This window comes from Amphiprion ocellaris, chromosome 23 (genome assembly GCF_022539595.1).
Source record: "Amphiprion ocellaris isolate individual 3 ecotype Okinawa chromosome 23, ASM2253959v1, whole genome shotgun sequence".
NCBI lineage: Eukaryota > Metazoa > Chordata > Actinopteri > Pomacentridae > Amphiprion > Amphiprion ocellaris.
In genome coordinates, this window is record NC_072788.1 from 11,911,737 (window position 1) to 11,939,517 (window position 27,781).

Sequence of the window (27,781 nt, forward strand, 5' to 3'; positions counted from 1 at the left end):
TGTGCCACATCTATCATAATTTGAAAGCTATGGGTGTGACAAAGTGCTCGAGCTCCGAGGCCTGGAGCGGCACAACCACTTATTTTAACAACACTCCAATTATGGATGGCCAGGCCTTCTGCCTTTTCAGCCCCCTTGATAAACCAGGACAGAGTAGGTTTTCATTTCATTTGTGCAGGCATTTGTCTGCACCTGTAGTCTTCATTTCAGTTTCTAATAGCAATATTCGTTCATGAGTGAATGACTGGAAAGAATTTTGGAAGCTAATATCTTCTTTTAATTATTCATTCTCACATCTTGGGAAACTGAGATGCTCTTAAGAATATTATTTATGGCAAAATGCTTCACTATTTCCAAGAAATGCTTGATGTCCACAGGCAGACAGCAAATAGTCTACTGTCTAAAGAGCCCAATGCTCCTGTCAAACCCCATTTGCAACTCGACGGTATTTGCAGCTATTATGAAATCTACTTCATAAATCTATATGGCTCTTCATTTCCATGTTACTCTCAGCAGACGCATCTAGGACTCCACACCACCCGCCTCGCCGTGGTTTAAATCCAATTTGAAACAGCTCCCTCTAGGCTATTCTGGTGGAGTCTCTTTCTTCCCTGAAAGACCCCAATGCTCTGTTAAGGCCATGTGATGTTCCACAGACAGTCGGAAGTGTCACTTGTGCTGCGTTATCCTTCTCTCTTCTCTGTCGGAGCTGAACCACAGTGGCAGGCATGACTCACTGAAGTTCTGTACTTTCTAATGACACGAGAGCGGAGGCTGAGTCAATCTGACCTGACAGTCTTGCATAAATCACGGCCCTTCGATTTAAGTTGCTTTGAGGAGTGTCAACAAATCCACGGGAGGAATATTAGATGCCGCTGTAGGTAGGGACTCCACTCATTATGGGGTGTCTCCCTTCATGCTGCGCTGGGATGTGTTGACTGAATTGCTGAAGCTTATTTCTGATTCACCGGTTTAAATTCCGTGATAAGGGCCCACCAGCACCCCGAAGAACATTTTAATGGGTGAGCTTTTGGAGGGGAACTTCAATACCTTGTCGTATGAAAAGCAGGTAACTGGAGCCTGCAGAGAGGTGCAGCAATAAAGGCCATTAAATGATAATGCGCCAAGAATAAGCTCCCTTCTGTAAGCTTTTATTCATTTTGTTTATGGTCTTTAAAAAAACTGATGAGAAGGCAGTGTGGAGAGTGCTACTACACAGCATTTAGCTTCTAATCTTACCGTTAATCATTCCACTTGAAAGTGTTCAACAACAAAAGGCTGTTTTTTTTCCTCCCACTTTGAAATCAAAGTAATTATATTTTTTTTCCCCTGGACAAACACGAGAGGCCTTCAAACCCTGAGTCTGCAGATGTGATTCAAACCATCGTGAGGCAACGCCGAAGAAATAACTCGACAAAAGAGGGGTCCTCCTTCACAAAGACAAAAGCAGCTGACACATAGATGGAAACACACTTTTAACATTAACAAGTTTGGAATGCAGCGTACGAGAGAAAACATGCTGCTGTGAGCAAACAACACTTTCTGTTTTCTTGTTGCATCACTATTTTCCTCATCTGAAACCATTTTCCTGCCACATCCCTACACCAGCGCCGGTTGAATCCCATTCATTTAAATAATGCACGGCTATTAGTTATATTAAAGACAGGCAGCGTTTCAGCACAGCAAACTTTTATAGCTTCAGGCACTTATCTGTGATATTGGCAGCCGCTCAAGGAAAAAAAAAAAGAGGGAGCAATTTAATCAAACGTGAGAGATCTAAACACAAGGGAGGCTGGATGTGAGATGGTTTCTGATCAAGAAGCTGGAAAGAGAAGTGTGTGATTCCGTTTCCATTATTGGAGAGGAACCGTAGCTCTGCCGGTTTGCTACTCGGGGGCATGGGAGGGAGAGCTATAGAAAGCCGTTGGTTTATGTGTCTGTCAATGTCATGTCTTTTCAGGATCACGGTTCAAGGCGAACAGCAAGGATAAAGGGGGGCAGGGAGGGGAACTGGTGCATTGCTGAGAGGGTGCTGGTAGGTCAAAGGACCTTCAACTGAGTTGACGCTGGTGGATATTGTGCTCTTCAGTGATTTGAAGGATGAAAATAACATAGAGTGTATGATGCCAATAGGCCAGGGAAAGAAATGCAACAGAGCATAGTATAGGTTTCTGCACAAAAAGCCGAGGAAAGTAGACTAACTGCATACATGGTAGAAGAATTGGATTAGACTTGCAACCAACGCTTTGTTTGACTGTTTTCGCCTGTATTATGGATATTTAAGTCTTAAATTATTTAGTTTTGTAAGGTTAGCTTGTTTGTGAAACTACACAATGCATAGTTGCACAGCTAGCAAGTTAAGCTAACATTACCTCCTTGAGTTGACTGAAAATGTCAGTCTGACACAATATATAAAATAAAGATGTAGCTATGACGATGTGGAATACCATTTTGAAGCCATGACTTTGAAATTTGGCCATCACTATATTGGTCATTTGAAACCAAACATAACAAACGAGTGGTATATCTGAGTCAGAATGCAAGGGCGATAGGATTGCCGATATGTTAGCAACCTCAGTCACAAAGTAGCCTTGCTGTAAAACATATACAGCTTCATTTCTCATTTTACTCTAAATGAACACCATGCTGTATTCAAAATGTCTTGCAAGAGCTACATACTGTATAGGTGTGCATCTAGCTAATTAACATTAGCTCCATGAGTTCTTTGGAAACACTGCCTCTGGTTTGTCGACTGTATGTACCAAGATGTCACTCGTTTGGAATTTGGTTGTCGCCATTTTGGGCTTTTGAAACCAGATGTAACAAACAGCAGTGGATCTGGCAAAAAGCTCCAAGACACTACAGAGATACTGTGGTGATAGTAGTGACCTGTCAATCGCAAAGTAGCCCAGTTTGACTGGGGTTGCTGGCATTTAAATTTCCCCAAATCCCCAAACAGTAGCAGGAAAGAACTGCTAACATTAGCTTAAACTGTACGAGCATTCAGGAGCAGGTACAGTGATGAAATACTAGACGTATGTTTGATTGTGAACAGCTTCTTGAATTTAACCTGGAACATAATCTAATTAACTAATGGTGAGCAACATGTGGATGTGGAGAAATTCAAGGCCTAATGAAGTTATTTGTAATGATATTCATACAGTGCTGTTAGTTGACTCAGGCATAAACTTGCAGACTTGGTCATTTAAGTCTTTTATATTTCAAGAAGACAGATAATGTCATAGATGCCAGCTTTGCGTCCCTAAATCATAAAGTGAAACCATCTCGCCAGCAATGTGCAATATTGTTTTCTAATACTGTCACCAGTAAAAACACTGAGGTTTTACTGGCTTACGTACAAGAGCTGCATCTTTGCTTTTTCAGATTTTTTGCCTTTCTAAATGGCACACTAAGCAAACAAATCACACTAGTGTATGAGGGCATGGGAAAACCACTGATTCCAAGGATGTCTGAAAAATGTATTTGCGGTGCAGATCTCATGGTGCAGATCTCAGATAATTTTCTTTCAAAACTGCAACCACCCACGGGCTTCTAAAGCTCCAGCTGGCAAGCAATCCTGAGGAGAACAGATTCTACCCCAGCAGGGGCCATAGGGATACAGCAGGAGAGAGTAAAAGAAGCTCATTCTGTTGATTAAATTTAGTTGATTTAGCTGCTTGGCATCTCCAGGGTGACTTGGAGCTCACAAATTATCAACCTTAAATGGTGGATCTTTACTGAGTTGGTTCACATTGGTTACAGCTAGAGTTGGTTTTAGTACAGTTGGGAAAAATAAGATGGATTCCAGCCTCCAGTTAGCATATTGATACCTGTTTTACTTCTCTATTTAGTGAGTTTTATGTCTACCTGCACAATGCAGGTAAGTGCAGGCCGTTCCCTTCCATTGTTTCCATTAAGTGTAGACATAACTATTGAAACCTTTAACATCCCATTAGAAAATGGTCACAGCCATGAAAGCGTATTCTTCTCTTACTATACAGACTTTCATAAGTCTGAAAGTGTGGTGTTGTAGGTAACTGCACATTTTAGGACTAGTTTCCTTACATTTGGTAGGACACTGGCTGAAATGTAGTCTTGAGACGGTAGGGTGTAATCTGGTTCCACAAGCTCCAAAAGATGAATAAAACCTGTATTCTCTACATGTATGTCAAAAAATGTTTCACAGATCAGCTGTAGTATGTGGCTGCTCCACCAGGTGAAGTTACTTACAGTTTAATACTATAGTGACCAAATGAAGTGGTCATTCTGATCATTAGACTCATTTTGGCAAGCAGAGAGCACTGTGGGGCTTTAGCTAGCAACGGGTACTATGACAACGCTTCCGTGACACTTAATGACAAAAAAGTGACAAAAGTTCTGTCAGTACTTACTCATACACTTTCAGCTTGTAACACTGGCTGTTCAAAAACAGAAACTCCCAATCTGTTCCATAGTCTATGGCCAGCTTCTTCCGTAGATCACTGGGGAAACCAAAACACATAGTTGATCAGAACCGTAGTTTAAGCAAAACTAGCAATGTATTTTAGCAAACAATTTAGAATTCCATGAAGAAAATGCTTTAAAATAAGTCTAAAGATAATCACTTTCATGGTTTTGTGCAGCACAACAGAGCACATATGCTCTACACCATGTACCAAATTGCTTTATTAACTTCTGAGTGACTCAGAACTGTGCTGACAGTGTAGTTTTATTTTCTTCTGTTCGCGCCTGACTTCCAGGATACAGTGTGTTGATGAGGTGGCCCTTTAAAGCCCATTTCTATGCAGTGTCTCCAATTATCTGAATCGGTGAGGGCTGCTTCTTCACTAATCGCAAATAAGGCAAGTGAGCCCTATCTCTAACAGCGCACAGGCCCTCATTTCCATATTCATAACCCAGAATAGCTAATGGGGTTAACAAATGTTTAGGGAGGGTGATTGTTCCGCTTGAGGTTGATAAGGCAGGGTGGTGTAGGGGGATGATTTGGGGTCAAAAAAGCAATGCAGGTTGCATAACCATGTGTGCATGTGATTCTCAGCAGGGCAGGGGTCATAACATTCATGCACAGAGTCAATTTTGGTGGAAATTGCTCTTTACAGCATAAAATGTATGGACTAATAAGGGAGAAGGGAGGGATAATTGCAGACAGAAATGCACCAACACACACACTAATATCTACATACTGATAAAGCCTGGAGAGAACATGGGGGAGGAAATCCATATCTTGTGCTCCAACACAAATGATAGTGAGTAATTTGACCAGGAGCAATTAAAGCAAGGTTGGCAAAGAAGAAATGGAGCAAATGAAGTCATGCCAGCTCCTTTTACTTCTTTTCCCTGTAATTTAAGGGGAGAAAAATCATGACCTTTTGGTAACTGCCATCTCTGTAGTTGACCATTCTTTCTCCCTATTGTAATGAACGGTTTGCAGACTTGAGGGCATTGAAAAACGGGCTCAGAGCTCTGAAAAAACATCTGAAATGGAACACTAAACAGGTATTCACATCCAAACTTCCTCATGTTTTCTTTTTTCTCAACTGTTGTGAAAATGGTATGAGACTGGGATGTCCCAATCAAGTTTTTTGTCCCCTATCCAATCAGTGTCATTTAATATTCCACTTCTGCCCATACCAAGCTCCAATTTGATAGCATTTATCTCGACAATACACACTCAAGTTTAATAAAATCAATCCAATATATGCTTGGCAAGACAAAAAAATCCAAGTGAGTTCAGGTGACTGCAAAATTGGTCAGGAACCTTGTTGTAAAGCTTCAGTAGACCACTGTCTGTAAAGCAGTGTGAGAAGGTAGGGTGTACTGTGGTTTCACAAGCTCTTAAGACTAAGAAAATCTGTATTTTCTACATGCATGTCAGAAAATGTACTGTGGATTAGCTGAAATAACCTGGTTGCACCACAAGGTAGAGCCTCTTACTGTTTAATAATGTTTAACAACCAGAGGAGGTGGTCACTTGGGCTATGGGCAGTTCGTGTTGGCGAGCAAAGAGCATTGTGGGTGTTCAGCTAGCAACTGGCCACCATGACAAAGATTTATGTGACAGTTAAAGACTTCTGCCCAGAGCTCATGTAGGTAAGATGAGAAACTAAAGCAACCTTTGCGATGATTTTGTGGGGGAAAATATCTCTATCAGTATATGGAATAGCATCCAGTATACTGTACTAATTGTGTAACAACTACTGGCAGTTCATGTTAGTGAGCAGAGAGCATTGTAGGAGTTTAGCTAGCAACTGGGTACCATGACAAAGATTTATGTGACGCTTAATGACCTCTGGTCGGAACCCATATGTTTAAAACAAGCTAAGATCAACTAGGATAGCATTTGTACATCCCTTAAGTTTGTGTAAGCAGGTAGAGAACATTATGGGGGTTTAGCTAGTAAAGGGGGACCATGACAAAGACCTCTATAATGATTAATGCCCTCCGAACTGAGCTCATATGTTTAAGATGAACCAGGATTGAACAAGACAGTGTTGTTATATCCCAGTGACGTAACAGAACAGACTTTGCAGCCAAAATTATGTGTCTGGTGTTGTTATCAATTCATTTATTATTAATTATTCACCCTTTACAACTCCTGTGGGGTAGTGGATGTAGACACAGGATCGAGCTCAGGTTAAAGCCTTTAGTGGCCCTGTTTGGATCAGATCATCCCTCGTGTGAGTTTGTAGTATGATGTTAGGAAGGAATAAGGTCGAAAAGATTGCCAGAGGATCAAAAAAATATCTAAATATTTAGCTTTCTGAAGGTGAAATGTTTTTTGGATAGAAATATAATAATGTAAAGCATGCTAATCATTTTCTGTTGACAGGGTCATTCTGCTCATTAATTACAAGATGTTTGCCACATTCATTTGTGCCTTTCAAAATGTCAAAGAATTTTTATAACTCGTGCTCAGGTTGGCATTTTTCTTCTCAAAGTAAGTTGGAAGAGGCTTTCTGAGCAGAGCACAGCAGGCAACCAATTTGCTTTTCATCATTAAAATTAGGTACCACAGTGCAGATTCTCTACTGTGCAGCTTTCTATACCACTTTAGTTCAGAAGGATGGAGTCTATTTTAAGGTCTGGTGAAATACCAATGTGAGAAGCAAATACCGGATCAACACAAAGTGCACAATGTCGAGGATTTAGCCACAAATGTGGTAATGGAAGTCAACCTATGCCTGTATTTCTTTATTTTTCCCTTACCTTATTTCCATGTTGACGGTCTCATAGGCTTCTTCTACCTTCTTCAGATTGGTAGCCTCCCACTCTGCAGCTAGACAAAACAAAAGGTCAGACAAATTAGCAATGCATAGTTGTTGCATCTCAGCAGCTGCGTGTTGCCAAACAGTGGGCTCTCAATATAGGCTGGTATATCTAGGACTATGAGAGGAGCAAGGCTGCGTATAAACAGAAAAATTCTATTTTCAGGTGTGGTAAGTGCCGAAAGGCAGGCTTATTAGTCTCTTCACACTGACAATTGTGTTAACCCGGACTGAGAGAGAAAATAAGTCAGAGGGAGTGTGAGAGCAGCAGAGGTGGCCACAGAGATTATATGTTTCTCTCTCTTTGCCACAGTCATATGTTTAATGTATGACAAGACAACTGGAAAGCAATAGATCATTAAAAGAAATGTAAGAAACAGTCCACATGGATGCCCAGTTGTTTGCAATACAAGTTATAAATTGCAATACAAATCTGTCCAAAGTGGCTTAGTGAGGACAAGGAAACAAGTTTAAAACATAACACCGACATATAACTTTAAAGGTACCATGAACACCTTAGCTAATACATGGCTATTCATAGATCCAGCAGACGCACAGTAACATTCGTCTGGAATCACATTTCTGAGCATTTGATGATGTTCAGACTGATATTCATCCTCTTTCTAGGTATTTTTGGTTTCTACCAAACTGAGTGCGGACCATTAGCAGCTAAATGCTGTGATCACAAACATCATAGTTTTCAGTTGAAAAAAGTCGCGTTTCTCAAAGCAGGATTTAAAAGAATGGTTTGAAAAAGATTCAAATGCATCAGTCAGGTGATAATTCACTGTGGGTTCTTCTTTGCAAGTCCGTTATTATGTGCCATCATTTTATTCATTGTTAAAACTGAGTCCAAGCTACAAATATATGTACAAAGACAATGTTTCAGTACCATTTGGATGTTCTCTTTCATTGTGAATACGGTTATGCTGATAGGCTAAACAATTCAAGAATAAAAAATATGAGTGCAGACATAAAGAACAGTGATACATGGTGTTTTCCAGCAACCTTGCACCAACACGTACTGTTATTTTCTTAATTAATGAAGACATCCAATGAAGTTATTGGTATCCTTTCCTGCATCTATTTAACAGAGACACTGATGCAACAGTAAAAGAACAACAGAATAATTTCAGAAGTCGACCGCAGCGTCTCTCAGCTGGAAACCTGAAGACAGGCAGATGTGAAAAGAGGCTGAAAAGACTCCGGATTAACTGATGGGTGCTGATGGACAGGCAGAGTTAGCGGGGTTTCTGGAAGCAGACAGGATCGCTTCTGACGTGGAAGAAACTCTCATCGATGTCCGGCGCCGTGGCAACCGAAAACAATGTGCAAAGGACTGTGTGGGAAGCTGTGACAGCTCAGGCCTGAATACCAATTAGCATGTTCCTTGCATGGCGTGGTCTCAGCTGGTTGCCCATAAAGAAACCCCCCTCCCGCTCACAATTCCCACAGTACCTATTTCTTGCCAAACCTAATACAGATGTGATACGTCCAAGAGGCAAGCTGTGATTTTTCCATTCTGTGATGTCTATTTTTAAAGCTCCAAGACAGGGAGATTTCTCCTTAACCCACCCCCAAACCCCTCAAAATCAGTCTTTCACACAAGAATGCTCTCTCCAGCCCTCTCTTCTTGCATACTCTCAGATTCCCTCTCTTGCCATCTTTCCATTTCACACACACACCAATCATCAGGCTCAGCAATGACAAAAGGAGACGTAGAATCCCAAGTGGGTGACATTTGACCTGCCGCTGCAGCCCAGTTGTGTATGGAGAGAGTGTTGAGGCTCAGAAGAAAGACTCCGGGAGACGCAGCCAGGCATACAGAAGTACCCAGAGCAGAGAACACAGGGCCAGTAAAGCCTCTCTGCACCAGTCAGGCCCAACATAACCTGAGGCCGATGCACAGCGTACCAAAAAGACCTCATGGTTATGGTCTAATAACTGCAAGGATTGAAATATGGGTTGCATGGTCAGTGGATGTTGCAGCATCATAATGACAAGCCCAAATTAACCGATTAAGCCTGCTTGGTCTGTTGTTACATAATAATCAGATTAGTTATTAAATTGCATGGAAGGAATGTACCAATTCAATCTTAAATATCAGGACTGCGGCCTATAAAGACATTTTTTAGCTGATCTGTGTCGGCTCAAACCTAAGCTTGATTCTTCGTTTAGATCCAGTGTCACACAGACATTGCAAAGGTGGGAAACAATATATGGTGGGATGATAGGGATGCAAATTTTCATTAAGTTTTAGTCAATTATTTAATTATTCTAAAAACACTGTTGTAGTCAATCGTGGTCTGTCTTTATCACATGAGCTCGGCCCAGAGGTCATTAAGCATCACAGAAGTCTTTGTCATGGTGGCCCATTGCTAGCCGAATCCCTACAATGTCCACTCTCCACCTGGTGGTCCAACCAGGTACTACAGCTTATTTACAATCCATTTTCTGACAATCATATCCTTCGTCTTCTGCCTTATCAGTTAACATGGTTTTAATCAGTATAAACAGTAATTCCAGCTTGCACGTTAATGAATGAGTAACGGTAATCTAATGATATAATATACTGCAGTGTAACACTCATAGGTGACATTTTTCTGTCTGTATTGAGGACCTTTTTTTGCCATATCAAATTCTTTTGAATAGTACTTTTTTTTAATAACTAGTATGGGCACAAACCTAAGCCTGACTGTTTATGTACGTCTGCTGTCACACAGGTGTAGTAAAGGGAGAGCACAATTTGCTGCAGGACAATATTTTTCTTAATAAATAATCAGCAACATTATCAATCAACAGTCAATTAATTGATAACACATTTTGAGCAGTTAACAGACATATGATTTGGGCTGCAGTGTTTCTTTTTGATTCATGAGTTCTGATCGGAAATCATTAAGTGTCAAATACATCTTTATCATGGTGCCCATTGCTAGCTATACCCCAACAACACTCTCTGCTTGCTTAAACAGAGCTGCCCCTAGACTAAGTGATGCCTATTCCGGTCGCTACAGTAACAGTAAACAGTAATAGGCTCCATCTAGTTGTCCAACAAGGTACTACAGCTAATCGACATAACATTTTCTGACATGCTTGTAGAGAACACTGTTTTGTAGCAGCTTATAAAGCTTGTAGAGCTGCAGCAAAGCCTACACACTCTACACAAAATTTCAGACAGAACGGAGCTTTATGACAAAGTTTGAGAATACATATGTAACATTAGAGAACAGCTTGGATGCAGAAATGCATTGTTGGCATTGTAGAGCTGTTGAGTCATCAAGCAGATACATTGGATTGATTTGATTTTTTTTTTTAACATCCCTTAAGTGTGTACTATTTAGGAAAATGGATTGGGTCTTAGTATCTACAGATATTCTATTAAATAACTTGGGAAAAAATGCTCGATTGGGTACATCTCTAGTGTTTACGTATAAATATTACTCTATTTCTACTACATTTTAGGTGTTTTCATATGGAGAAGTAGGACAAATGATTTCATGTTGAAGCTTAACTGACCAATGGATGACATTCTCCTCTCAAGGAAGTATACTGTACTTCACTAGAAGCTATCAAGAGGGTTGTTAAATCACAGAGGCCGTGTACAAAAATAGAAGAGGAGGAATACACTGTATAGTATGTGCCATCTTCTGTTGGAAGTCTCCTGTGTATACATACCTTGAGCCAGAGACCGGAGATGCTCTGTTTACATGCGAGTGGATCAATAGACTAGGCAATTCTTCTGCAGCTCTAAGAAAAGCAGCCTGAGAGTCGGTGCAATGTGCACTGCAGCCATGCTTAACAAAACAAAGCCATTGCAGCGAGGCCACCCTTGAGCCCCACACTCACACAAGCAACAGACACCTTCAGCTAGATTATGTCGACTAACAGGCGCATGTAGGAGTTGGCTTTGTTGTCTGTAGAAGTCTGCTCTTTAAAATAAAGACTGGCAGCGTGCTCGAGCTTCCATGTTGATTCCTGTTCACTCCCCTTATAATATAGCCTCTTTTTCTCACCGCCATCTATCATCCACCCTTTTTTTCTTTCCATTCTTGACTTTAACATTCTCCTCGGCTTTCAATATTTTCAGCATGAGCTCCTCAGAGTCTTCCTGTCACCCTCACCTCCCTCTCTCCATTTCCTCAGTCTCTCTCCTTGACTGACGAACTTGTTCTGACTGCAGAGTGGGGAGGAACTGAAATACAGGTTGAGGATTCCTGTAATGAAATGTTTATGGCAGGCTGTAAAAATGAACAAGGGGCCTTTCAGATACAGTCAGCCGGGCCGGGCCACTTGCTGGCATCAAAAACGACCACCTAGACATGCAAATTACTCTTTTTTTGTCTTTAAAGTGGCAACGTTATCAAAATGTATTCAACAAAGACAATAAGAATGATAGAAAATGAATTAATAAGCACTAAATTCCATGTCCATTTCTAATCTAAACCATTCAAATATAGTAGTGCAGGCACAAACGGAACATTTAATTGAAATATAGAGTTTGTACTCCCATTTTCTTATTTTTCTCTATTTATCTGCCTAAATCTGACAAATGATTCTGAAAGTGAAGCACAGGCTGCTGGGAGTTGAGGAGAGGTCAATCTCGCCCCCTGCATAATCGTTGTGTTGGAGTGTCTGATTGTATTAGGGTTGAGTGAATAACAGTAGCTGGCAGAAATAGCATCATGTTTTGAACTATCAGTGCAATTCATAGCCTTGTGACTGACTCAGTTTGTATTCATTCTCCCACACACTCCTGCAACTCCTCTCTTTTTTTTTTCTCCAAATCGGTTAAAGGACAAACGCAGCATTTCAGCATGTACTGAAATTAAGAATGGATCCATTCACTGCCCAGCTGTCATTATATCAACTTATATAAGCTAATACCACACACAGTGAGCATCAGTGACTACACATAATGTAGATTAATCATTAGAATAGATGTTGTAACTGTAATGTGTCTTATGTTAAAGAAAAATAATGCTGGAAGATTGGTCTCTCAGGTTAAGAATAAACGTCATGCATGGCTGCTAAAATTAGTGCTAACGCAGTTATAGAAGCAAATCAATTAACTGACAAAAAGAAATTAGTCATTTAACTGACTTGTCAAGAACAAATGTCAAAATTGCTCCATTGTTACGACTGCTCTTGTTTCATACCACTGAGTAATAAAAATTTCCATGCTATTGAACAAAAAGAAGCAACTTGAAGATGTCATTTGGTTCTGAGCTACTGTAATAGCCTTTTTTTGTGCTATTTTCTGCCATAATACCGTCTAAATAATTGCATATATGTGGAAAAAAACAACAGACAAGAAGGTCAGAAATGGAAGATAATTGAAATAGAATCTCTCATACATTTAATGTGGTTATAAAGTCTTTTAGACCAAAAGGAATAGTTTCGGCACTTCGGCAAAAACTATCTTAGTGCATGCAACTTATCTCTGTGCATAATAACACACCTGAAAATGCATGTTACACAAACATTCACTTTGAATCTTAGGATATCTGGATTCTGGATATGAGATGCAGAGTTCAGCACCTTTTTCATGTCTGTATTTTAAACATAGCCCGGTTAGCTTAGCATAGGGAGTAAACAAACAAGAGAGATAGCAGAAAAATCTGCCCAAGAGCGCCTTCAAAACCTTAATAATGAACACACTACTACATCTCGATAAAAGCTGCAATTTAAAAATGACAAGTTGGGGTTTAAATGGGGTGGAGAATGAGACACAACTGCTGGTAAAAGCACAGTGCCTTTGGAAAAAGCCAAGCTAGCAATGTTTTCAGTTTGTTTTGTTCACACATAGTGGACAGCATTATCAATTCACAATCGATTAATTAAATATCCTGGAGACAATTCCATACATAGATGGAGCTATTTTTCTCCATAGAATCACCATGAAGACAGCTTGGTCGCACTGGCTGCTCATCTCATCTACATGAGCTCTGGTCAGAGGTCATTAACTGCTACAGAAGTCTTTGTCATTGTGCCAATCCTAGTTAAACCCTTAAAATGCTCTCTGCTTGCCAACATGAAGTGCCTGTAGCCTGAGTGACGCCTCTTCAGGTTGTTATAGTATTAAACAGCACAAGACTCCACCTGGTGGAACAACCAGGTACTACAGGTACTCTACAATACATTTTCTAACATGTACATCTTTTGTCTTCTGCCTTATTGGTAAATATATTCGTAATTAGTTGAAGTATTAATGACAATGAATCAATTAATCATTACCATCCCTAGAAATAAGCTAGGCTAACTGACTAAACAGCTGTGTCTGGCTGACTGTAGATTTGTATTTAATGGACAGACATGAGAATCTCACCTAAAAGTGCAACAGCAGATGTTTTGAGCTCACATTAACCTATTGAATATGTCATGACAACAATATACCATTCATGCCGTAGCACTGGAGTGCATGTCAGGCTCTACCGCTCACGCTATCATCATGATGTGTAATCACTATTTAACATTTAAATGTTGAAGGGGGGCCCTATGAACAGAATAAACAGTCTGTGTGGAGCGAGTTCATTCTGCAACAACTGGGTGCTGTTTATGAATATGTATGATGTAACAAACGCCTAGGAGCTGACCTACTTCTGCGTCTCCTCTGCTCATGACTTGGTCCCCTTCCGGGTAACTCTGTCATCTCGCAACATACTGTAATAGCAGGAAGCATGCGACTCTCATGTACAAATCAACATGCTCCTGTTTGATGGTTTTGCAAGTGATAATCACCGTCTGCTGAGGAAAAGCGCTCAGTAGGTGGCTGTGCAGCTGTGGGAATATTCAAAACCCGGTAATGACAGGTTACTCATTCGGAGCACGCAAACTGAAGCAAGTTAAGTTTGTCATTTACGCTCACCTTTATCAAAAACGGCAATTTATACAAGCTCCGGGGACGGAAGAAAAGAACTGAATGCTTACTCAAGTGACGTGAGCACAAGAAGATACAGGAAATTGAGTAAAATGTGTGATGGACAAGTATGCACAGACAAAAGAGAGCTCTAGACATAACTGGGGCTGCACACTGGAGAGTACTCTCATAAAATATCTTTATCTGGGATCATCTTGGTATGGTGCCAAACACAGTTAGCTTCAGGAGCCGGCAAAGAAAAAAAATCTATTTCAGACAACATAAGAGACAGAAAGCTGGCAGCCGCTCAAATCACACTTCCAACATTTGATAAGTGAAAATGAGCTAATTTGGTGTATCCCTGCAACGGTTGTGATCCGATACATTCCTCCTGTGGCTATCGAAGCACCGGGTGAAAGAGGGTGAGAGGCAAATCGTTTCAACCTTTCGACAGCTTAATGGAAGAAGACGGGAAATTGCACATTCTATAGCGAAAAGGAGGTTCGATTTCCTCACTCGACTCCCCCTCGGCTCCTTCTGTCGATCCACCACTCAAGGTCTACACAATTACGTCTCAAGGACGTGTCGCCCTCAGCCGGGGTCAGAGGTCTCGCCGAGGACCACGTTAATGGCAAACCCCTCCTGTTTAACATTTCACATCTAATTTGGAAAGTGCTGAACAGAGCCTTTAATTAACACCGGCCCTCGCCAAGGTTTGTAACCTGCCAGAGCGCCGATCCCAGCGCTCTCTTAGACGCTGACGCTCCGCCGCCTCACATGCCAATTCATTTGTTGAGTGCTGAGATGCATTGGCTTAGAAAAGCTCCCTGGTCACTCCAATGTGGACTGAGGGACGCGGTGAAGCGTTTGTATGTGGGAGACGAAGGTGTAGGAGTGCAATTTATGTAGAGAGCTGCTATGCTCGCATGTCTAAAACAAGATGCTTGTTTATGCGCAACTAAGCAACTTTAAGTTTAGCAGCAGGATATTGTTGGAGAGCATCACACTGGAGTCATTTTAGCGTTTGAGACAACGGTGTTTCATTAGATATGTGGTCTAAATATCCCCATATCTGTCTTAAATGCCTCCCTCTGCCTTTAGATGGTTATGAAGTCCATGCAATGTTTCTATTTTTAGCACCCTCTGGTATCTTTAGATGCAACCTCACTAAATTATATCAAAGTTAACCCCGCTTCACAGTGCCCATATGTACAGAGCTAATTTGTTTATAGTGCTTACAGCAGCAGCATCTGAACAAGTGGCATGACGAAAATAACACCCTGGATAGCACAGCTGTACTGTTGATGTCACAACAGTCTTTTACCTACAGTTTAACTGGGTTTAAATGCTTACAGGTTCCAGCACTGATCAACAGTGTTGGAAATTAGAATCAGCTGTGTACCTGCAGGCCATTTTAACTATATATATGATGCATAATATATGTATATTTAATAGATATGCTTCAATATATGATCCTAGAAGTGGTAATTATGTAGACGGGTGAAAATCATGCAAATAAAATGCACCAACTATAAGCCTGCAGGGCTGATCATACATGATGTGGTGATGCAGCTCATTAAAGGAGGTGAGAATCAGTGATAATCATAGCTTGGTGAAGTCTATGATGTGTATTAAGAAGGATAAGAACTATAAGTTGATGTATATTAGACATGTTGCTCTGACATGTACAATAAAGCTACAATTTTGTGGAATATTACTGATTGTGCTCATCTTAATTTCAAGTGTGTTCAAATCACTTAGAATAATTTAGTGAAGATGTTAGATAAGTTGGTGAACTTGTACATTCAGCTCTCCCACAGGGTTTTATAGCACAGGTAGATCAAATTACCTGAAGAATATCTCCTCCAACATCAAATTAGAGACCGATTTGATGCTTGGTTTTAAAGTTTAGTAGTTGCTAACCAACTAATCGCTTGCCATCTTGTGTTTCCAAACCTTCTGGCTCGTCAGGTCCTGTTGCAGCGGACCTTAATGTCACTCATGTCTCCAGTGAGTCTCTGGACCTGTGGAGCAACCTGGAGTCCAACTTGGACTTCAGCTGGTGACAGGAGTCGTCTATCATAAGTTAATTATGAGTAAACATTCTGGCATCCTTATTGTGCTCTACAGACTTGGTGAGTTTAGTGTAGAGCACATTAGCCGGTTCTATGCCTGGGTTCTGTTCAAAGTCGCCCTGAAACTTGCAGTGAATCAGAACTACTGCTGCTAGTTGTTGTCCAAGATGGTGGAAATAGAGTCCATATTACTGGAGAAGCAGTTAAATGGCTTTAAGAACCGTCACAACAGCAACCTGGACAGCTAATCGGTAGGAAACACAAGAGAGGACAGGCCAAGGCTAGCTAGTTAGCAGCAACTAAACTGTCATTACTGATGCCCTGATCAAATTGTGTTGTGTCTCACCTGATTCAAGCCATTTCCTTTGACTATGAGCAGTTCTGTGTTGGCAAGCGAGTTGTGGGGGTTTAGCTAGCAACGGGCACCATGACAAAGACTTTTGTGTCGCTTAATGACCTCTCATGTGTTTGGGACAAGCCAGGATGGAATATAACAATGTTTCTATTCGCCTGTGGCATATATAATAGAGCCACCTTTTCTGTTGGGTAAACATGTTGCTCGATCACTGATTTAGAAAACAATTCAAAATTTGAATCCCTAGAGCTCTGCCACAAATTGTGCTCTCCTTGAATGACACCATGTAAACAAAGGATCAAGCTAAGGTTTTAAAGACTGGTTTAGGACATCCCTAACTTTAATAATATAAAATTTGGACAGTTTCTTTGAAAGGCAGATCATATGATAAAGATCCCTCACAATATAAAATCATCCAATTTCTACATACTTTTTTTTTTTTAAATTGTAAGTTAACAAATAGTGCAGCAACTCATAGCACATCTAGCTATTTAGATCTATTATTTAGGCATTATCAACCATATAAAATTATCAGAAGATAAACTGTACAAGGTTCTGAGGTGCTCACAGGCTCAGCAAAGTGCTGGACATCGCAAGTCAAGTAAGTGTTTGTGAGCTAAAACACAGAAAAAAGTATATATTTAGTAAGACTGACAGTACAAATAACAGTCATAACAGTTTGTGAGTTTCATGGGGCTAAAGGTGGAAAATGAGGGAGAAAGCTCTGCTTAGACAACACGTGTGTGAATTGTAGTGCAGCGTACCTCTAGACCTACAGTGATGCTCCTCTACTGCAACGTAAGTGCAAGCGAAAAAACACCAGAGAAAATCCTCACAGCACCTCAGGAAAATACCACTGCATGAATATATAATCTAAAGCAGTGACAAATCTGCTTCCTGATACCTATTTAACTGGCAGGATATGAGCTGGGTGTAAAAAAGGTTCCTCCTGAGGATTCATAAAGTGGATCCGGAGTGGCAGTTAGCAGCTTATAATCTGTGGCAGACATTGGCTCTGCCTGCAGTAAAGTGGTTACTGGGCAGCTCAAACTGCATCGTAGGCCCAAACCAGCAGCATTAGCGCTGCGCTGGGCTAGGAACAGATGAGGCAGCACAAAGGACGGAGCCGACAAGAGCGAACACAGTCAGGCTGAAATAGGACCTGTGATGATAGCACCACGGACAGCACCGGTTGGCCCCATCGACGTCAGCACCATGGAGAGTGCTGGCTGAGCAGGAAGCAGGGAAGCACAGCCAACAGAGCAGGCTGGACTCACTCAGCTGCAGATACACAATATAATACAAGATAATGACACAGATTAAAGCTGGATTTATCCAAGAGCTGGGAAGAGGGCCTGAAGATTTTTAGATTTGTCGTTGACATCCTGCAACTTGTATTGACTTTTTAATGGCGTCCGTCAATTAAAAATCAACAAGTGCTTCACACCTGACCTCAGATTCAGCTGGATTTTTATGTGCAATAACTTTTGCATATTTAATGAAGTTGTGCAAAATGTTACCATCATTCTATCAGTATTTTGCCACAGAGGGAATCAAGTCTAGAGTATGATCCTGGCACAAAATGTAGGTAAAAACCTTTCTCGTTTGACCCTTGAAAATTTCCCCCAAAATGCATTTTTCAAAGTTTTCTTCATGGCAATATTTCTTCAAATATTCATAGAATGAAGGCAAAACTTTGCATGGCTTCATTAAATATACTGAAGTTATTGTACCTAAAAAATCTGCTTATTCTGAAGGAGTCAGATGGAACTTTTTCAGAGTTGGTTGGCTGTTTATGGAATAACTCAGATGAAGCAATAAGACGCAGACTTCTTGTAATTAAACTTACTGAAGTCAGTTGGAACATGCGTAGGTTAGCAGAATGGTGAATGAGGAGCTGATTCTGAGAAGGTCAGGTTGGAACTTTTCAGATTTGGTGCATCTGGATAATTAGCAGACATGGCAGTGGTTGCTCATTGTCCTTTGAGCGACACTGTGTGTGTCCTGCAGATGAACTCCAATCCTTCCTGCTTCTGTACAGAAAGTAATTCCTGTCGACACAACTGCACTCTGAGCGCTGCTATGCTAATGCCTCCCCAAATGGGGCCTTTTCGGGACATGTCAGACAAATCAGCCAAACACAAGCCAAGAGAGAGGAAACGCACACACAGACAGGCTGACACACTCAACAACAAAGAAAGCCTGTGACAGAGGTGGCCTGTAGAGCTGCATGATGGAGGGGGGGGGGCAGGGAGAGGAGCCGCTGTGGGTTTTTGTGTGGATGTAGGGGGCATTAAGAAGCCCTGCAGATGTTTTTCTGGAAAGTGGCTGGTTTGGAGAGGCAGCAGCTGTTGTTGGACTAAACTGAGCATCACTCGACTGTCTAATCAAAGCGACGCCAGCGTCAGCAGAGCGAGGGCGCTGCGGAGCAACAGCGAGCCCACCGGTCCCTGGAGGAGGGGGCTGGTGGAGCCGAGCCGCTGACCTCTGGTCCTCCCCGAGGCTCAGTGTGCTGCATGTGTGTGCATGTGTGGTCTGACACGTATCTCCACACTGCATCAGTCTAATCGGGGGGAAAGAGGAAGAGGGAAGAACGACAAGTGTGAGTCAAGTCGTCACGCAACGGCTGCAGATCCACTCCGGGATAACTCACTGTGGGCCTGCAGCAAAGCTCTTTATAGCAGCAGCAGGAGCAGCAGCAGCAGCAGCAGCAGCAGCAGCAGCAGCAGCAGCTCGGTCTGACTGCACACAATGGAAGTAGATGCACCTGCATGTCCACCGACACACACAGCAGGAACAGAGAGGTTTCATTTTCAAGTGCAAAATGTCGATGTGATGCGCATTTTTTTCATTTTTTAGGTGCAATATATTCAAATTTTATGTGTAATATTTCCGTTTCATTTGCAACATTTCAGTTTCATATGTAAAAGTTCAAATTCAGGTGCAATGTTTCAGGTATAATATTTGCATTTCAGTCGCAATATTTTATTTCCATGTGTAAAATTGTGTCGTCATGTGAAATATTTCAGTTTTATGTGCAATATTTGATGTGTAATATTTTCAATTTTGCTGACATTTTTCCACTCTTCGTCCAGCTGTTGCTGCTCTCTGTCCCTCTAAATTTATGCATCACCTTTCGTATGATATTATCAGTGATAAAGAGCTTGAGGTAGTAATACAAATATTACAATTTCTTTAAAAGTACTAAAGGTAACTTAAAAATTTTAATGGAACGATATAAAAATTTTTTGAGGAACAGCTAGAAAATGAAATGATAAAAACTTTTCATTATAATGATATTGCAAGAAAACGACCTCACTGGGCCATTTTTGACCCACTTATGCATCTAAGGGTTAATTATAATGTGTAATAACTTGATTTCATATGCATTATTTCATTATCAAGCGCAACATATCATTTTTCAGGGGCAGTCATTCCACTTCATGTGTAGTATTTCAATTTCAGTTGCAGTTTTTTTTTTTTTTACATGTTCATCTCAGTTGTCACTGTTTTTTTTCCAGTGTTTCTTCATATTTTTATATCTAGTATTCATTTTAGCTTTTAGCATAGCACTTAAATCTAATTGATTTCCTCGTGTAACTTATCTTCTCCTGCCTGGTGCATGTGCTACTGTATACTGCATTACTTATCAAGTTCTACATCAGTCAAATTTGACTGATTTATGAACCATTCTGTAAAATATCAAGCTGTCATGAGCTTTTGCTTCAAATTATCTTACTGTAGCTGTGCCAGTGGACCATTTCAAATTAGACAAGTGCTTTGACTTAACCATTCTATCTTTATTCCTCAAAGGGGAGCTTTTTCTTTTTTTTTTCCCAACACAGACCCATCTGCCTCATTTGCTTTTACAACCGTCCTCTGCTCCCACCGGGACGAGTGTGTTACCTCGTTCTCTCCTGGCAGTCACAATTATGATCAAAAGCTGCCTCAATATGTGTGTTTGTGTGTCGGTGAGCAAGTGTGGACAAAACAAACGCTGAAGCCAACACCAAACCCTCATGTGTCAGTTAATTATTTCCAGAGCTCCAGATGCTGTCGCTGACTGAACACACAGCTTAAGACTTTGCTGAGGGCGCTGCTTTGTGGAGGCGCGCCGGCCCTTTAAATAATACTACAACTAAAGGCGAGCGATGGGGCAACACCGATACAGCAGCCGCAGCCTGATGGCAATTATTTAGATGTCCGCTTGCTAATTATAATAAAGGATGACAGGTGCCCAAAACAATTTGTGCGCAAACTGCCTGTGAGCTTCTGCGTGTGGTTGTCTCTGCTTACGGTTTCAGATAAAGATAGCCGAGCCAATGTCTCGTCACACGCTCGTCTCTCTTTCACTTTTCAGCTGTTGTTACTGAGATGCTGCGTGCTGCTGGTTTCAGCGTTAACCTGAAGCTAACTGGAACAGACCCTGAAGATGTAAAAGGCACAAGAAAGGCGATTTACAGTTTCCATAAAGAGTTTTTCAATTTTACAGCCTTTCAGCATTGAATCATGGTCAATTTAGCTTGGCTTTGCAAGAAAAAAAAAATCTCCAAAAAAAGACTCTTTCATGTCAAAGTGAAAAATGTTTTCTGCAGCCTAATGTCAGATAATTAGAAATATAAAATGCAACCTCTTTAAGGGACTCAATTAGTTCAAAACAGATGCAGCTGGTTGGTGCTAGAAGTCACACAGTTAGTGAAATGGTAATCATTAGAAATAAGATAAGACTAGGAATTTTTTTTCCAGATATTGCTCAGAAAAACTAAATTACACAACATGATGGATGCAAGTAGAAAAACAAAACCATTTAGGTACAATATATTACTGAAAATAAAATGAATGAGCTAAAATGTCTTGCTTGTTTTGCATTTCTGATGAGAATATGTGAATAAAAACTTGTATTTTTGATGATTTAAGGTGTTAAAAGTGATACCATGAGGCTAAAACCTTTCTGTAACAGCTGATTATTTTCCTGTTTAAATAATAAAATCTAAATTGTCAGAATACAGAGTTGACAACTTTACAGATGTGCAGATAAGAGTCCAAAACGCAAAGAAATTCACTTGGTTGAGTTACAACAATTTCTGATGAGATTATGTTCAACCAACACATGAGTTAGAGGAATTAGCTTTTGAGTGACATGTATTTAATGAATGATTGCATAAAAACAAGTTTTTAAAGTTTTTTATTCATAAAAATGAAGGTTTTCCAACAAGTTTTTTCACTTCATTTAAAGGAATTTTCAAGCTAATTATCATAGCTCTGAAGACAAGTTTTAAGGTTGAGAACTGTTTAAAAAAATAAGTTACCTCGATTAGATTTCTTTGCAGGTTTATTCATGCAGTAGCTTTAAATAAATTTATTCAACCACAACAACAAAAAAACATGTTGGTGTTTGACTTTATTTCAGCTGCCCTTCAAGGTTCTCAAATACACAATCTTAAGCTTGTAAGCGAGAGAACTCAAAATTTTGATTTCAAGGTGAATAAATATTAGGTTATCAAGCAAATTTCATTAAGTTACCTAAACTTAAATTGAATTTTAAACCAACTAATGCAAAATATTTTGTTTATTTCACACATAACGTCACACGGATGCAGTTCTTAATGTTATTAGATAAACACAACTCATCAAAACTTAAAAGATATGTCTAAATCATCAAATTCAGTCATGTTTAATAAAAATGTGAGAATATGTAGCCTTAATTCCATTTTCACCAGATGGAGAAAAGATGGAAATCAGCACATTTAAGAAGTTGTCATCAACAAATTCTTGGTGTTTAAGCTTTAAAAAAGGACTCAAATGATCAATGTTCTTTTTAACTTGAGCTTAACTACTAACACATGTTCTTTTTTGTAGAAACAAAACTGTATGTTTTGGACCGAATCCAATAATCACAGAATTGACACTTAAAACTTGTCTAATGATAAAAAGCTGAAAAAGAGTGATAAGCTGAGCGTCAAAAGGCTTTACAGTGAGTGATTCTGCGAAAGCCTGTGACTATGTTTGCTTATACTTGCTTATTTCTTGGAGAAGTCACAAGAATCAACAAAAGTAGCCAGAAAATAGCATTAATATGTTACGTAACAGTGTTTTGACCCTTTTCTGTAAGCTTTGTTTTTCCACCTCTTTTCTTTTTCTTTTAGGATTAGTCCTGATCAAACCCATCCAATCACGTGGTCTCTACTTTTATCCCAAAAGCCTTCTTACTGCCACACACCCAGCATCATTTAACATACATAAAAGACACTAAGATATCCACACTAGAAGCTAATGGGAGACATTGAGCCTTCCCCTGGGACCGAGGAAAGCGAGGGGAGGAGCCAGTAGGTGGTGGAAGGTTATATCCAATCATAGAAATCAAGGCAGCTGACTGGTGAATAATGAATATAAATTGAATGCTCTTCAGCGTGCACGGTGAGTGGGAGCTGATGCACAGCTATTGACGAGATGGGGTGATTGTGGGGTGTGTTTGTACATGCTTAAGATAGGACTGTGTTACTGTCTGTCTGTCATTTTGTCTGCTGCTCGCCTCCATCGCTTCGCTGTGTGTGCAGGCGATTCTCAGTGTCTGTGAATGAGGCCTATTGACATCCTCCACTGTGACCCTCTGACTCCTGACAACTCCAATCAGTGGGATGAGTGGGAGGCGAAGGGAGGCGGTGTGAGTCCACAGCAAACTGTTATGACGAGGGTTTGTGTCTCTGGGAAAGGATTTATGTGTGTGTGAGTGAGCAAAGATGGAGTTGTGTAGTGCTGGTCACTGTTTGTATTCGAACGAATCTGGATTACTAGCATACAGGAACACTGTTCTAGTCGATCCTGGTTCATTTGATGTGCTTGAAGACTGTATTAAATATAACACTGGGGTATAGGAACACTGTTGTTGTCGATTCTGGTTCGTCTTCCACACATGAGCTCTGGCCAGAGGTCATTAAGTGTCACAGAAGTCTTTGTCATGGTGGCCTGTTGTTAGCTAAATCCCAAGGCCTCGTGGTGCAACCAGGTACTACAGCTGATCTACAATACATTTTTGGACACTATTTTAGTTTAACTGGTAAAATAGTTATAATCTTGGAAGGGGGGCAGTTACATTAATGCACAAATAATGGTAATCTAATGATAAATATACTGCAGTTTAGCAGTCACAGTAGATATTTTTCAATCAATAATCGGCAGCATTATCAATAACTGATAGCACAAATTAAGCATAGTGGACATTTGTCCCATGCCAAGTTGCGTGTTCTAGTCAATGATAGTCATTTGATGTGCTTAAAGACTGTATTAAATATGCCACTGGATTATAAGGACACTGTTGTTGTCGATCCTAGTTTGTCTTCCACACATGAGCTCTGGTCAGAGGTCATTAAGTGTCACTGAAGTCTTTGTCATGGTCGCCTAGTGTTAGTATATTTTAACTGATAGATTTTGGAACAAACCCAAGCTCAAACGTTTGATTACATTTGCTGTAAACAACAGGTATCACATATCTAGGAAGCTACAGATGTAAATTTTGAATAGCTTTCTATTTTAGGTTCTGTACTGATACTGCTGTTTTCGTCAACAGACAAATAATTTGGGTTACAAAAGAAGCTATGTAACATATGTCACTGAAATTTAGAACTGCTGGTACATCCTAGCTTGTCTTCAACACATAAACTCCAGTTGGAGAGGTAGGTGTTTGCAGTACTCTGTTTAATAAAAGTACTACCACTGCATTTATTTATCTTATCTGCACCTTAATTCATTGTATATTTATTCAGTTGTTTTCATATTTATTTCTTTTGCTGTTCTTAGTCAATAAGTTTGAATTATTTTACAAAAAAATTGTGTGCACTTTATTAAACTTGTCAGTACCGTTTTTTTATTTATTTGAATTTTACATCACTATATTTTGTATTTTAGCTTTTACATATTTTTTTTTTATCTTTGCCTATGTGACAAAATTCTTTATAACTCCTGTTTGAAACTAGTGCAAGTAAAATTTGTTGAGGAACCACTGAGCAGAATCAGAAATAAAATTTCTTAAAGATTCTGAATTGTGCAGCCAGTTCTAAGTAGGAACTGGTTCTCAATGACCAATAATAGAGCTCTACATGAAAAGCGGTTTTATCCAGGTGAAAAAGTTTATAGGAAAAGACAAGAAAGCTTGCAGTTCATATGTTTTGTGTCCTTTCAGTGTACCATAAATGAAGACAATATGCTGTTGCAGTTGTGACAATAGAAAATGATCTAGTTCAGTTAAAGATATATTAAACTACATCTGCATATTAAGTTCTTATGAGATTACAACACATAAAAAAACATTTAATTTGATCAGCAAGTTAGTTAAACATAAACAAATTTTACCATTAATTAAAAGACAACCTCTATCTGAAATTGAAAACATCTTGAACCTCTATTTTCAATGGAGACGGCAATTTGGAGAGCGAGTCACTGCCTGTGACTGCAACATCATACAACATGTCACCTCCTATTATGCTGGCAATTATCTATTAGCACCATTGGCTGCACTGGGGTTTGTGAGAGTCACATGCCAAACAGTGTGACCTGCCATTTTCTATCAACGAGGTCCAGATTTAGATTCCACATTAGTCCCTACATGATGCCAGGCGCCTGTGTGAATGAGAGAGAGGAAAACCGTTGCACTTTGCTTAACACAAACACAATCCCAGATGGTTTTCTTCTCCGCTCAAGAGAAGAGCGAAACCCGACGCCGTTCGCGCTCACGTATGTGTGATTTTTAACACACCCCAAAAGAGAAAAAGAAAAACATACACTGTCATTCTCCTTCAGCCAGTTAAACCACTTGGAGCGTTCTGGCTCATGTTCCTGTTGGTAACCCTACATAGATGTGTAAATATTTCCTTTCTTTTAACCTGAGCTCCAGAGTGTAGCATTCACAGAATAGTAAATTACAGTACACTATGTTTTAGGAAAAACAACGCGAGGAGGCTACTATGCAAACATTAACACACCAGAAGAAAAAAAGATGCACATCCACATCCGTAGTGCTAGCATGGCTAAGCAGCATTAGAAAATACTAGTAGAAAGAATGTTGCCTGACAGTCGCACTTAAAACACATCAACTTAATGAACTGCTTTAATTGACAACATGCAAAGGAATTCAGTATTTACAATAATAAGATATGTCTACTCCAGTCCACTGAAGTCCAGTCTACCTAAGTACAGTCCACTTAAGTACAGTCAACTTGGGTCCAGCCCACTTAAGTCCAGTCCAGCCCACACAAGTCCAGTCTAGTCTACTTAAATTCTGTCCATTTCAGTCTAGTCCCGTCCTGTCAGCAGTAATCTAGTCTATATATATCCAGTCCAGTTTAGTCCACTTAAGTCTAGTTCACTTCAATCCAGTCCAGTCCAGTGTAATTAAGTCCAGTCTAGTCTACTGAAGTCCAGTCTAGTCAGGTCACTTAAGTCCAGTCACTTAGGTAGAATTCGGTCAAGTCCAGTCCAGTCTAACTAAGTCCAGTCTTGTCCACTGACGTCCAGTTTACTCCAGTCCACTTAAGTCCAGCTCACCCAGGTAGAATCTGGTTCAATCCGGTCCAGTCTAGTCCACTTAAGATCAGTCAAGTCCAGTCCATTTAAGTTCAGTCCACTTAGGCAGAATTTGGTCCAGTCCAGTCCACTTAAGTAGAATCTGGTCTAATCCAGTCAATCTAGTCGACTTAAGGCTAGTCCAGTCCACTTAAGTTCAGCCAAGTTTAGCCCACATAAGTCTAGTTCACTTCAATCCAGTCCACCTAGGCAGAATTCGGTCCAGTCTAGTCCAGTCTAATTAAGTCCAGTCTAGTCCACTGAAGTCCAGTCTATTTCAGTCCACTTAAGTCCATTCCACTTAAGTCCAATCTGGTCCAATCCAGTCTAGTCCAGTCGAGTCCGCTTAAGTTCAGCCAAGTCCAGTCCACTTAGGTAGAATTTGGTCCACTCCAGTCCTCTTAAATAGAATATGGTCCAATCCAGTCTAGTCCAGTCCACTTAAGTCCAGCCAAGTCCAGTCCACAGAAGTCCAGTCCACTTAAGTATAGTCCAGTCCACTTAAGTTCAGCCAAGTCCAGCCCACTTAAGTAGAATTTGGTCTAGTCCAGTCCACTTAAGTTCTGTCCACTTAAGTAGAGTCTGGTCCAATCCAGTTCAGTCCAATTTAAAAAAAAAAAAATCCATGTAAGTCTAGTCCAATCCACTTCAATTCAATTCTCCAATTTGTAAATTTTCCCACTGCGGGATCAATAAAGGTTTAATCTATCTATCCATCTGTTGATCTGAGTCCAGTCTAGTTTATATATATATCCTGTCAGGCCACTTAAGCAGTGTCTAGTCCAGTCAACTTAAGTCTAGTCCCATCAAATCTGGCTAAGTTAAGTTACTTCACTGATCCCTCAACAGAGAAATTCACACTATAGCAGCTTAGATAAAAATAAAACATACATGCAACAAAACCAGACATACGAAAGTACAATTAGGATAAAAATAAAGATTTGATAAGGACTGTTTAGGCCTTCTGCATGTACAGATGCGGCAGTATGGATAAAGATGATGTTTAGAGTTATACTTCAGTTAATAGAGTAAACTAACAGGTTTCTGTTATTGTATTTGAGAAGTTAAAGATATAATGTTAGCCAGAAAGTTAGATGAACTTAAATCATTTGATTCCTCTTAATTTTAAGGACAATCAATTAGATTTTTCTTTTTTTTTTGCCAACTTCTTTGTAATTCTACTAAAAGATAATGGCGGTTGATCTGCAGCAGAAAAAAAATGAAGAAACATCAGATGCACAATGCTAAATGAGCAGTAAACCAATTTTTTGCACATTTGCTGAATTTTGAATACCAGTTTAAAGGGAAAATGTAGTTTTACGTTGAAAACAAGACAGATAATTTAGCTTTATTTGACATAGTACTTCAACTACAGCTCAAATACTCTTTTTACATCATATAACTTGCAGCCAATTGATTTGCATTGAAATAAAAGTGTATTAATCATAGCTGTGTGCATGCATTTTCAGTTTACACAATCTAAAGAAAAAAAAAAAACACTCTTCACTCTACTTCATGTTCTCATGTTACAACGAATAGAGATTTTACAAAAGCAAGCATGACTGCTGAGCACACAAAAGTCAGGTAGCCAATCTGAGTTAAGACTGAAGGAGCACAAGAAGCAGGACTGTGATTTATGTCTAATCTGAGCACTCAGTTTCATAAGGCTATA

The 27,781-nt window shown here is 40.0% G+C and overlaps 1 protein-coding gene across 4 annotated transcripts in view; it reads right to left on the reverse strand.

Moving 5' to 3' along the window:
- LOC111587744 (glucosidase 2 subunit beta-like) overlaps positions 1-27,781 on the reverse strand; it is a 185,823-nt gene that overhangs the window by 57,171 nt on the left and 100,871 nt on the right. For all 4 annotated transcript variants that reach the window (XM_023297827.3, XM_035942738.2, XM_055007483.1 and 1 more), the window contains exons 11-12: positions 7,207-7,276; positions 4,392-4,481 (exon numbers count right to left, since the gene is read on the reverse strand). In XM_023297827.3, the coding sequence (XP_023153595.2) occupies positions 4,392-4,481; positions 7,207-7,276 (160 nt within the window). The remainder of the gene's footprint in view (positions 1-4,391; positions 4,482-7,206; positions 7,277-27,781) is intronic.